Source organism: Bos indicus x Bos taurus, chromosome 15 (assembly GCF_003369695.1).
Source record: "Bos indicus x Bos taurus breed Angus x Brahman F1 hybrid chromosome 15, Bos_hybrid_MaternalHap_v2.0, whole genome shotgun sequence".
NCBI classification, from domain to species: Eukaryota; Metazoa; Chordata; class Mammalia; order Artiodactyla; family Bovidae; genus Bos; species Bos indicus x Bos taurus.
This window is the reverse complement of record NC_040090.1, coordinates 66,109,238-66,122,192: the sequence shown is the minus strand read 5'-3', so window position 1 is coordinate 66,122,192 and position 12,955 is coordinate 66,109,238. Positions and strand designations below refer to the sequence as shown.

General features: G+C 39.2%; 1 protein-coding gene across 5 annotated transcripts in view; it reads right to left on the bottom strand.

Annotated features, from left to right (window-relative positions):
* Positions 1-3,491: 3,491 nt before the first annotated feature.
* Positions 3,492-12,955, bottom strand: part of EXPH5 (exophilin 5) — a 105,088-nt gene continuing 95,624 nt past the window's right edge. For all 5 annotated transcript variants that reach the window (XM_027563819.1, XM_027563820.1, XM_027563821.1 and 2 more), the window contains one exon: positions 3,492-12,503. In XM_027563819.1, the coding sequence (XP_027419620.1) occupies positions 7,168-12,503 (5,336 nt within the window). In that variant the 3' untranslated portion in view covers positions 3,492-7,167. The remainder of the gene's footprint in view (positions 12,504-12,955) is intronic.

Below are 12,955 nucleotides of genomic sequence, written 5' to 3'. Positions count from 1 at the left end.
TTCTCCATCTATTTGCCATGAAGTGAGAGGGAGACCTGGCATGCTGCAGTCCATGGGGTCGCAAAAAGTCGGACACCAATGAGCGACTGAACTGAATTGAACTGATGGGACTGGATGCCATGATCTGTCTTTTGAATGTTGAGTGTTAAGCAAGCTTTTCACTCTCCTCTTTCACCTTCATCAAGCAGCCCTTTAGTTTCCTCTTTGCTTTCTGCTATTACAGTGGTATTATCTGCATATCTGAGGTTGTTGATATCTCTCCTGGCAAACTTGATTCTAGCTTGTGATTCTTCTAACCTGACATTTTGCATGATGTACTCTACAAACAAGTTAAACAAGCAGGGTGACACTATATAGCCTTGATGTACTCCTTTCCAGATTTGGAACCAGTCCATTGTTCCATGTCCGGTTCTAACTGTTGCTTCTTGACCTGCATGCACACAGGTTTCTCAGGGTCTTGGTTTACTTTTGGCCAATTATCTTGTTTCTTCACTCCTAACTGGTCCTAGGATCCTCCCCAACATGTGTGTGCGACTTTTTACTGAGATGGATCCTACCTCAGAGCCTGTGGGTGCATGTCCACATACTATGGGGTGGTTCCACCTCCTTTTTTGACCCCCAAGGAGCCTTCCAGCACATGTGCCGACAGGGAAGTTTTCCTTGACTTCAGGAGTAGGCACCTTATCTATTTATTCTAGTAGCACTCTGTTTTTGCTGTCAGCTTTGTCCTTGGAGTGTCTGGGTGAGAACAAAGCTTTAATTTTATTTCACTTTACAAATCCCAGCTGACTGGCCCAGGGGCCCATCTATCTCCTACCTCAATTTTATCTATATTAGTTAATTATTTGTTCTTCTTTTATCCTCTTATGGTTTTAATCTATTCAAAGGAAAGAAAGTTCTTCACAGGCTGTGTGAGTCTGGAGAAACTCATGTCCTGGTATGGACACAGGATTTCTGCATTCTGCTGGCAGTTTCTTGAAACAGAGTTGCCAGAATCAGGCCCTGAGAAGCCACCTGTTCATCTCTTGGCTTTAATTGGGCTGCTCAGCATTCTTGCTATAACCAAAGTTTATCAGAGCAAAATCCTTACCATATTTTCCCCAGTTCTCTTGACCTGCTTTAGGAATGCTGAGCAGAGTTTCTAGACAGTGTTCTTTATACTTTAGAAAGATTTTTAGGAACTGGTGGTAAATCACTGATAAATTGTAGAGCTAAAGTGTAGCATTACTTGGCATTACTTTCACTGCTAAATTTTATTTTGTGGGAGTGTCTGCATACTTTAAATGGAAAGTTTTGCTGTGCTCTAGCTATCACTTAAAAAGTTGTTTGGAACACATTTTGTTTGCATTCTTTCAAAATATTAAAGTTTTTTTTCAGAGAAATAATCTGAGAGTCAGCTGGTACTGGATGATAGTAAAATGTCGCTTAATAAATTATATAACACATGATAACACCTGGTATTTTTGAGAACAGATCAGAGAAGTCATATAATTGTATCTGAACACTTGTTTAGCTGTATTGAATCCCTACCAACCTGTTTTCTTTCTCATCCTAACTCATACCTTAAAAAGTATATTTCTTCACATTATCCAATGCCTTGACTAGACTCTTTATAATAAATCAAATTTCCTTCACTCAACAAACACTTGTTCAATACTTACTATGTTATAGACATTATACTTTGACCTCACAGCTCCTGTGGTTCACTGGCCAAAGAGGCAATGGACAAAGACAAAGAGCCGATGTAAATAGTGTTGTAGGTGCTAAAATATGGGTGTCAAGGACTGTATGGTGTCTAGGATGTTCCTGTGTGAGCTTCCCCAGTGGCCCAGTGGTAAAAAAAGTATCTGCCTATCAATGCAAGAGACACAGGTTTGATCCCTGGTTGGGAAGATCTTCTAGAGAAGGAAATGGCAACCCACTCCCGTATTCTTGCCTGGAGAATCTCATGGACAGAGGAGCCTGGTAGGCTACAGGCCATGGGGTTGCAAGAGCTGGACACAACTTAGCGACTAAACAACAACAGCATACTTCATATAGAGATGCTAACCCCAGTACCTCAGAATATTACTGTATTTGAAGATGGGTGGGCCCTAAACCAATCTAACTACTGTTCTAAGAAGAGGAAATGTGGGCACACAGAGACACCAGGAATGCTTGGGTACAGAAGAAAGACCATGTAAGGATGCCATGAGAAGGTAGCCATCTGCAGTCCAAGGAGAGAGGGGTCAGGAGAAATCAAATTTGTCAACATATTGATTGGACTTCTAGCCTCCAAAACTGTGAGAAAATAAATTCTGATATCAAAGCAATCAGTTTTTGGAATTTTGCTGTGACAGCCCTAGCGAACAAATACCTCTCCCCCTACCTTCCCATACCCTGCCCCCACCCCCCCAGCCACCCACAAAGGTCTGTAGGGACGATGCAAAATGCTTATCATAGATGCCTAAAGTGAGTTGCATTACAAGAGGTACACTCTAAGTTTAAGGGCTTACCATTTTTAGGGTAGGGGTAATTACATCTGCCCTTTGTCAGTGGGGAAATTTATCTCATTCCTCTTGTGTTTGATGGCTGCATACACACCCTGAAAAATGGCATGAGTAAACAATGGTCGAGAACTTACATTCTTGGCATACCCAGCAACAAATGTCCAGGTATGTCCAGGCCCCTTGGAAGATTGCCTCTACCAACATAAGTAACACTGTATGAGGTCCAATTAACCCAACCTTGAGAGATGCTTTCTGAAAGAGATGACATCCATGCTGATCATGAAGATGGTCATCTAAGCTGATCTATTTTTATCGTGAAGGTCAGATAAGAATCTGCTGCAAGAAGAAGGGGAGAAGGGCATTGCAGGTAGGAAAAGGATTATAGTGTCTACAACTAAAAACCCTAGCTGATCTAATGTATTTTAAATTTTAATAAAAGACAGTATAAATATTTTGAATAAAATACTGCTCATATTCAAGCTGACAACACTCTCTTGTCCTTGGTAGAAAGATGACTTTGGGTTCCTTTTCTAGAAAAGGTAAAGATTAGTACAAATCTACTCATTTGTTTAGCAGGAATTAACATTTCAATATTAACATATCAATGAACATTTAACATTTCAATTGGAAAGATCTGCTTATAGTACTACTGGGAAGCAGATGACCCAAACCCAACGCCACTGGGCTTCCTCTTCCTTAATAAATATGACAACTTTCAGAGAAAAATGCCAGACCGCCCTCATTCCTTCTCTCTTATGCAGCTTATGCAGCCAGGGACACTGACTTCCGTTGTTGGTTGATTGCTTTTTGATACAAATGGAAGGAGAAGACAGGAGTCGTTTTCCAAAACCACTCAAATGGGTGATCTTATTCAATATCCACCAGAAAAATTTGTTTGAATAATTTTGTCCATCCCACTCCCCTTTTTGTATTTTTCTGGAAACTTTCACACTTAAAAACAATCATTTGAGAATGAGAATAAAAGTCAAGTCAAATAATGCATCCATTTAAATCATTTATTTCAACACCAGCATTGTTTAAATTTGCACCTTGTCTTGTAACATATTTCATACCTGGAGAAGAAGTTTGATAGCAAGTACATAAAAGGATTATTTGACAACATTTTAAACAATAGTGCTTACGGGTTATTATATGTTTCAGAAACACAGAAATGCCAGTCAAAAAGAGCCTCAAAGTAAAATATTTACATATTTACACTATACATTTAAATTGGATATTCTGAAGCATTATTACTGACAATAAACTCTTAGAAATAAGGCCTCTTTAACCTTCTGGCATTCAATGGACTACATAACTTTTATATAGGTGTGGATTTTCCAATTTGATACCTATCTTCATCGTAAACTTAAGTGGACTTTCACCAACCCTAGACAGGCACAGGCACCCATGTACTTCCTATACAAAGTAGTTTTTATTACCTTATCATCAGTCAAAACCTTATTAGTGGCTGTTGGAGTTTTATTAATAGCAATGTATTGACAATGTAAGGGTATAAATTATTTAGAGGAAAGTCTCTGAATATTAATCTCATTGAGCCTTATTTTAAATGGAGTTTACACATAAAATTTATGGTTGTATAAGTCTATTATTTAAATGAACTAGTAATTTACCAGTAATTATTTGCATTGATTCTCTCATTAGTGACTCCATTTATGTGAATAATTACTTTAATGATGATTATGTATTAGAAAGCAAGTTATGAGTATAAAAAATGACTAGTATAAATTACTATAGCTATACCAAAAATGAATATTAAAAAGCAGTACTTTGTATGTTAAAATACATAGGTATTTGCTATACTTCTTTAATGAAGTGTTTTATAAAGGTATAAACTTTACAGAAGGTGCTATTTTCATAAATTTTCTGTTTTCTTGATTTTTGAGCCACACCAACAAGCAAACATTACAAATGGTGCAAGTGAGCACTGGCCATCAATTACCTTTAAATTCAGGTGGTAGATTCTAGTACAGAGAGTCAGGGCCTAAAAGTAGTTGTTTAGCCTGATCTTAACTTACCTAACTGCTGATAAAGGCTAAATTCAGTGAAAAATAAGCTAACTTCATTTCATCTTTTGTAACATACATGTAGGCTCAGAGTGTTTACCAAAACAGAACTTGCAACCTGATCATTTAAAAAACCAAGAATCTTAATATTAAAATATTAACTTTGAATATTTTAAAATTAAATAGAAGACATAGGTTATGGTTTATGAAGTTTTAATTAAATAATCAGATAAATAGAAAAAGGAAGGTAGAATTTACAAACATACACAAAGAATAAAATGGTACCTATGCATTACCATACAAATTTAAATGGAAATATTTAGAACAGTTCATTTAACATTCTACTATCAGTCTTTTTGAGAATTGGTCAGAACTTGAAGTTTAAGACAATTTATAGGTTTAAGAAATAGCTTTCATGTAGTTACCTCATTTTCATCAGTTTTGAGTGTCATGGGACACTAGTATAAACTAGCTCTGGCATTTAGCTTCTAGACAAGGTAGTACTGGAGAGGATAACAACAATGTGGTCCTTTCTTGCATTTCTATCAGTTCCAGATCTCTGTACATTTCCCCAACTCCTATCATTATCCTTAAATGGATGAAATAGACTAGGTGAGAAAAATGGAAACAAAATCAGGCCAGGAAGCAAATATAGACCAAACAAGATAAAATCCATTCATGTTGACCCTCGCAATACTAAGAACTAGGATGGTGTGTTTTCTGTAGTTCTATCAGGTTAGCTTCGCTGCTGCCTGTTTATTGGTCTTTCCTGATTCGGAGAAGAGAAATCTCCAGAAGTTCTGCATGGCAAATTAAAGAGTTAGCAAAGCCAAGTTATCAGTGGGTATGGCAAGCTATTTAGCCTTGATACAATTATTGAAGGAATCATAGTGACAAGCCTTTAGAAGCTCTGCCTTCTAACTTCTAAGAGTTCGGTAAATCTGGCAAAGAAGGCTGTGAATCTCAAGGTGTTAGATCTAACATGATAGTACTTTAGGGACTTGACCATGGCTATCGCTTGTGACTAAAATGTCTCATATGGAAAAAAGTGTTCTATCCTGCAAATAAAGAAAATTTTTACATGGATGGCTCTGGAGAAATGGGGAAAAACAGAAACAAAGCAACAATAAGAAAAACAAAAACAGTTGCTGAAAGAGCTGCAAAGAGGATGTCAATCTCATGAAGGGATGTCTGCTTATCTCCACCCGGCAGATGTGTTCCCTTCCTAAGCAGAAATTCTGTCGCTAAGCCACCCTCTGTACCATCTTAGAAACTATTTCAAATGAATTCCTTTGCCAATGGTCTGCATAGTCCAAGCTATGGTTTTTCCAGTAGTCATATATGGATGTGAGAGTTGGACCATAAAGAAGGCTGGGTGCCAAAGAACTGATGCTTTCAAATTGTGGTGCTGGAAAAGACTCTTGAGAGTTCCTTGGACTGTAAGAAGATCAAACCAGTCAATCTTAAAGGAAATCAACCCTGAATATTCATTGGAAGGACTGATGCTGAAGCTGAAGCTCCAATACTTCGGTCACCTGATATGAAGAACTGACTTATTGGAAAAGATCCTGATGCTAGGAAAGATTGAGGGCAAGAGGAGAAGGGGGTGACAGAGGATGAGATGGTTGGATAGAATCACTGATTCAATGGACACGAGTTTAGGCAAACTCCAGGAGATAGTGAAGGACAGGGAAGTCTGGCGTGCTGCAGTCCATGTGGTTGCAAAGAGTTGGACATGACTGAACAGCAATAACAATGTTCTTTGGCTTACTAGAGATTCACCTCTTCACAATAAGCACTTCAAATATGTGCCTCCCTTCTCCACTATGGATAAAACAGGATGTCCTTATGGAAATCCCCTGATCTTTGTTCAAGAAAAAACAAAACAAAACAAAAACCCAAACTCTGAATCTTCTAAAGGTTGATGAGTCAAACAGGATAATACTTATTCCATTGTTATCATCCCTACATTTTATTTAACAATCATGAATATGGACTGGAAGATGCAATACAGAGATTTGCTGTTGTGCTGGGATAGGAAAGGTGAAAGAAAGTTTGGGGGAATATAGAGCAGACAGCCAAAACTGGATCATGAATTAAGAGATTAGTTTGGGGCTGAGTGGCAGAAGACCAAGCATATATACAGAGGAAGAAAACACTAAACAAGAATTCATTGCTCTAGGATTCAGGAAGTCTCTACATAGAGGGGGGGTGGGGTGGGAGGGGAGAGAATTTGGATTGTTTCACAGCAGCTAGTCCCCAGACTGGAGAAGGCAATGGCAACCCACTCCAGTACTCTTGCCTGGAAAATCCCATGGACGGAGGAGCCTGGTAGGCTGCAGTCCATGGGGTCGCTAAGAGTCGGACACGACTGAGCAACTTCACTTTCACTTTTCACTTTCATGCATTGGAGAAGGAAATGGCAACCCACTCCAGTGTTCTTGCCTGGAGAATCCCAGGGACGGCGGAGTCTGGTGGGCTGCCGTCTACGGGGTCGCACAGAGTCAGACACGACTGAAGTGACTTAGCAGCAGCAGCAGCAGTGCCCAGACTAGATTTTTTTACTATCTGTCCTTTCCATAGACAAACATATGTACACTTTATTTACATTATAAACTTTTGGTGAAAAGGCTATACATTTCATTGAAAAAGGCTCACAGTTCTGATTCTTTGTCATTTTCATCCAAGTAGTATTCGTCATCCGTGGTTGTGTCTGTGTCACAGTCTGAGTCTACTGGATCCTCTTCATAGATATTAAGTGGTGCACTTAGAGATAAGCCATCCTCTGGCCTCTGGTTACTAGGAGAATTTGAAGTTGATGACTCTGTCGGGTTAGCAGGGTTAATTACATCATCTTTCAGGAAGCCAGGGTTCTTAAGAAAACTTGGTTTCCATAATCTCCCTTGTGTGAGTGACCTCTTTACATTCTCCAAGAAAGCCAGCTGTTGTTCTTTCCCAAAAATCCCATAGTCAATAGGCCTGGATATAGATGTTGCAGACCTAGGACCCATTTTTGTCCTGCTGTTGTTCAAAGCCCAACTTTCATTTTCACCACAGGAGGGAAGTTCAGAAAAAGATTTAAATCTTCGATTGTACCCGCTGTTGTTACAGAATTCATTCCCAAGGGTCAGTCGACTCAGGACATCATCAATAGAAGTGCTTTCAGAGAAATGGCGCTCTCTGACTTTTGGAGGATGACTTATTCGTAGTATATCACCATGTACGTTGACACTTTTTAAGCTCTCTGAACGATAGGGGTGTAGCTGACGTTCACACTCCAGAGATGAAGCACTGCTTTGTCCTTGCTGACAACTGGTCAATGGGATGCAAACCGTAGATTTCTCTACAGGCTCCAGTTGAAAAGGGGGTTTCGACCTCCTCTGATGGTCAGGGACGTCTGCTTCCCTGAGGCTGATCAACGTGGGTTGGGCCAGGGCTCCTGATTCTCTTTCCAAAATCTGAGCTACTGTTACATCCTCAGAATTCTCACACTTTGGTTGTGATTCTGAGATATTTTTAAACTCGTTTTGATGTAGTTGTGAAATGTTGTTGGACTTCTGATTACTTAAGGGTGTAGAAGCTTCTCTATTGGATACTGCAGTAAGCTGGAGAGGGTTCTCGGATGTCTCCACATTTATTCCATCATTACTTAACCTGCATTCATCTGTGGTTTCTGTGGACTTTAAAGTAGGCTCAAGGGACGGTGGGTTGCACTCTGTTGTGTCAAGGGACAAACTGCTAAAGCCAGAACTGTTCCTACTTTGGGGAAAGATAGTAGCTACATGTCTTCTAGGGTATAAATCTTTAGCTGGAAATTTTCTGCTGCCTTTGGACATAGCTGTCAATCTGTGTTTAACTGAAGATCTGCTTTCCCCTTTTTCTAGGTCAGCCAAGCCTTTTTTACTTTTATTACTTCCTTCAGGAAGTGAACATTGATTCCATGCCAACTTTTGCATTTCATCTTTAGCCTTGCTCTCTGTCGTATTTACCTCCTGTCTTCTTTCAGGTAGCTCCCTGGGTTCAGACTGTGAAATGTCTAAATCTTGTTCACTTGAACAAGTCTCCTCATCAAGCTGTAGTTTACTCAAGGCTGGAGTAAGAGCAAAGACTTGGCTTTCTGAGTCAGAAAGTGGTTTCTCAGAGTTTTTTGGGAAATCTGTTCTAATTTCCCCTCTGACTTCCCTAGGCTGCAATCCATTGGAGCTCTCCTCTGTAACTACACCTGAGGTATCTTTTTGAAGACTTCCAGTAGTTGTAATGGCTGTATCACTACCTGTATGCTCCCCAGAACTTCTTATGATGTGGGAGTTTTCAACATTCTCTTCTGAATGGGCTGGGAGGTTAGAAAAACCACTGTCATCTGATTTAATGGATTGCGGACAATTTTCAGATTTCTCTCTTGTAACTTTTTTTTCCTGAAGCATTGGTGAAGTAAACACAGTTTCACTTCGCAATTTTTTCTCTTTCTTTTTCCTGCATTGTGAATTAGATGGAGGTGTTGTAGCTAAGTTGTATGGGGAAATTTCTCCAGTTTTAGGTTCTCGTTTATGAAGAGAAACATCTGTTTCAATAGAAGCCATTTCCTGTAATGCAGATTCTGAGGACTCAACACTTGGTAATTGTAAAACAGTCATATTTTCAGTGATATGAGAAGGATGGCTGGTCTCCTGAGCAGAGGTATCTTTAGACAAAGGTGTTCCTGACTGGTCTTGCGCAGGACAATTCAGTTGGTCTTTTTCTAAAGCATTAGGAGATGTTTTAGTCCCCGCTTTAATTGATTCTGTAAGTGAATCGATGTTTTGTGTATACTTTTGAAGAAGGTCACAGAATTTTTTGCTGTGCTTCCTCGGTAGGGTATAATATATTGAAACCACCTCAAGACATTTCACATTATCTTCATCACCAGAAACAGAAAACATACTTGTAGTCTTAAACTTATGTAAAGTTTTCCCACTTTCTTGTCCTGACATATCTGAAGAAAAAGGTAAAGGGTATTCATTTGGATGGGAAAATATGCCTGTCTTGGAGGCAGAAATTTTATCATTCTTTTCAGTATATTCTTGTAAGTATTCCTCCTGGTGGTGTTTCTTGCTTAAAGAACACTCACAAACAGATGAGTCACTTCCCAGAGGGTTAATGAGTCTCTCCCAAGGCCTCAGTGTTACAGGAGAAGCATCTGTATTGGATACCAAGCATTTATCTCTTTCATCTCTTCCAGTTGAGGCATAAAGCACTTCTGAAGGACATGACACAGCCCTCTTGATGAGGACTGGAAGTGGCCCTTTTCTAACAGAAGTAGATCCAACGTTTGTCATATTTGTCATCCCTTCTGTGGCTTCAAGTGCTACTGAGACTGAGTCTGAAACTACTTTGGAACATTCGCTCTCTGATTCACAAGAACTAGGACTGAATTTTTTTGATGTGTTCTTTCCTACTGGATCTTCCACATCATTTTTGATTTGTAATGCAACTGGCTCGTTCCTGAACAAAGAAGGCATTATCGTACTTTCAGGCTCCCTGTTATCGATGAGAAAAACAGCTGATTTTCTTGGTAAAGTACAGTAAATTGTATGAAGCTCAGGAGAATTGGAACTGCTTTGAGTTCCCTCAGTGAGACTGCTGTTGTCAGTTGTAGGCACTGATCTACTCTCTGTTTTGCTTAATTTTTCGATGTAGGATATGCGTTCTGTTATTTTTCCTTTTCCCTTTCCACCCTTGAAGAGAGGGTGTGACTGGCATTTGACAACATTAACCTCTTCATTACGTACAGGTGTGCGATTATCATTACTCTCTTGGTTTTCTAAGTGGCTTAGGGAAAACTGACTATTTTGGTTCTTGTAATCAATGTCTTCTCTTTCTCCCAGAGATGGGTCTTTGTTTGAAGGACATTTCCAGAACACTGTGGTAGAAGGAATTACTGGAGCATCAAGGCAAGAATCATTTGATGGTGAGGAATCTGGTAGTACCCCTGAAGACAGATCTAAAGAATTACGAGGCAGGTTGTGATCAGCATCTGACTTGCTACAGCTGCTAGAACAAGTCGTGATACTTTGTTCTCTCTTGGTATCTAAACAAGCAGGCTTTTCTGGAGACTGTGAGTATTGATTATCAGTATGTTCAGAACTCCCGTGGTTCTTTTTAATAATGCTTGAACTATCTTCATTACTTACTGTTAATTCCTGGTGACAAACTTGACTTGGGCTGAGAAAAAGTGATGTTGTTCTGCTTTCCTGAATGAAAGGAAGGGAAGTTGTTGAGTCAAGTTTTCTGTTCCCAGTATAACTCTTACCTTTTTTTAGTTCATTGGCTTTATGAATTTTGGAGGTATCTCTCCTGGAAATGACTCCAGGCAGCCTTTTTGAACTTACTGTGGTAGATGCATTAAAAACAAATCTGTTGTTCTTGTCTGAGTCCTGGGAAAGGGAATTCTGAACATCAGGTAAAGGGTTAGAAATTACTGTCTGTGAAACAAGTTGGGGTATTTCACCTGCCATGTTTGTCTGATCTATCTTGTTTATTTTTTCGTCTTTTTCCAAGACAGATGCCTTCAAGTCTTTCTCATTATTTACTTCTGTGACCAAGATATTGGCTTGGCTTTCAGTCAGAGGTGGAGAATCAACTGAAACATTGTTGGTCACAGTGACTTCTGTATAGTTTCTGTTTGGAAGAGAGGCCGGCTTAATCTTCTGCAAAGTGACTGTGGGAATCTGAAAGTTAGGGCTCTGAGGATTCCCTCTGTCATCAGGAATGTGCAGGAAGGTACTTTTGAATGGGGACGCTCGAGTTTGAGCAACTCCAAATGAGTAAGGTTCTTTGTTTACATGTACTTCCATAGGAGAACATTCTAACCCACCAGATTTCATGTGATAGCTTGCATCAGTCATGGAACAAACATTTTCTGGGCTGAAATGAGTAGACTGGTTCCCATTACCTTGTGACACTTCCATGCTCTCCAGTGCGGATGTCTGAGAATCAAACTGCCAGGAATCTGGTATCTGTTGGTTTCTGGAAATATTTGTTCTATAACTAGAAGAAAATGACCCCCAGTGTTGAGAAGGAACACTATGGCCATGACCAGCTAGTGCACTGTTTACTTCAGTGGAGATCATTTCAAAGTCTCTGTCAGAAGAAGTAAATGGTTTCCTGCTTTGATGAAAGTCAGAGTGTTCTTCCTGTTGGCCCCAGAAAGGATTTTGTTCAAATCTCTGTACCCTGCTCCGTCCAAAGGTATTGCTAAAGAAAGACCTAGTAAATAGGTTATCTTCATGGTAGAATGGCATATTTTCTGAGTTCTCAAGTGGGTCAGGACTCATTGCATTATCTACAGGAGCATTTAAACCAAAACTTTGGTAAACACTCTGTGAATGGTAAAACTCACATCTCCTATTCGCCTGGAAGCACCTGGGAAACATATACTGGTCAGCAGGGTCAATCTCCATTGGTGACGGTGCCTCCAGGAACTCTTCCCAGTTCTGCCTATCTCTAGAAGAATCTGATCTATTCCATATGATAGATGATAAAGGAGTTCTCTTTGGGCTCTGTTGGTGGCTTGGTGATATAAACCCAGTCTTATTCTGAGTTGTGGCTGGAAAATATAAACTTCTTGCTTTGAAATACCCTGTAGCTGATGAGGCTAATCGTTGCCTGCTGTCAAAACACAGAGAAGTACTACCAAAAGTATTCTTTTGCACATAATCTTCTTTTAAGACTCTGGGTTCCCTTGTCCTATACATATTGTAGATTGTCCTTGTTCTAGGAGAAAAGGTTTGAAAACCTTCCCTAGGGGTTCCTGGTCTTAAGACATCATAGATAGACATATTAGAAGTTTCATTATAGCAATTTTTGTGCCTTCCTGTGATATTATTGTATTTGCTCCCACTGGAGTAAAAACGACTGAACTGTGTTCTTGATCCAATGTTGAGAGGTGTTCTGGTATTCACTGAGCTTGGAGATTGTTCCTGAGCCAGTTTGCTATCCAAATCATCTAAAACTAAAAGGAGAATATATGTCATTTTTTTTTTTTTGTAAAAGATTTTACAGTCTAATAATATTTTGAAATGTTGAAAGTCCTTCTTGAAGAAGCATAATGACATAATTTTTAGATCATATCATCATAAACATTATGACATTAACTGATTATGTCTTTAAGATAGTTTGACTCTTACAAGGCTGCAATGGAAGTTTCTTTTTCATACTTTTTCAAAGTTAACCTTCCATAATGCCTTCAAAACATAAAGCTACATTGTTTTTCACCTAACAAGGATTGTAATCATGATTTCTTTTAGTGCATCTTTTGTGTCCCTAGGTAGCTATAATGTTTCCAACTGTGTTTACATCAGGGGATTGAAAAGAAATGAAAGTCTATAAATAGTATGTGAGTTGTACTTAGCTGTACATTACTGCCAAAAGTTTGGCACCCAATTTATAAACATACTTATTTGG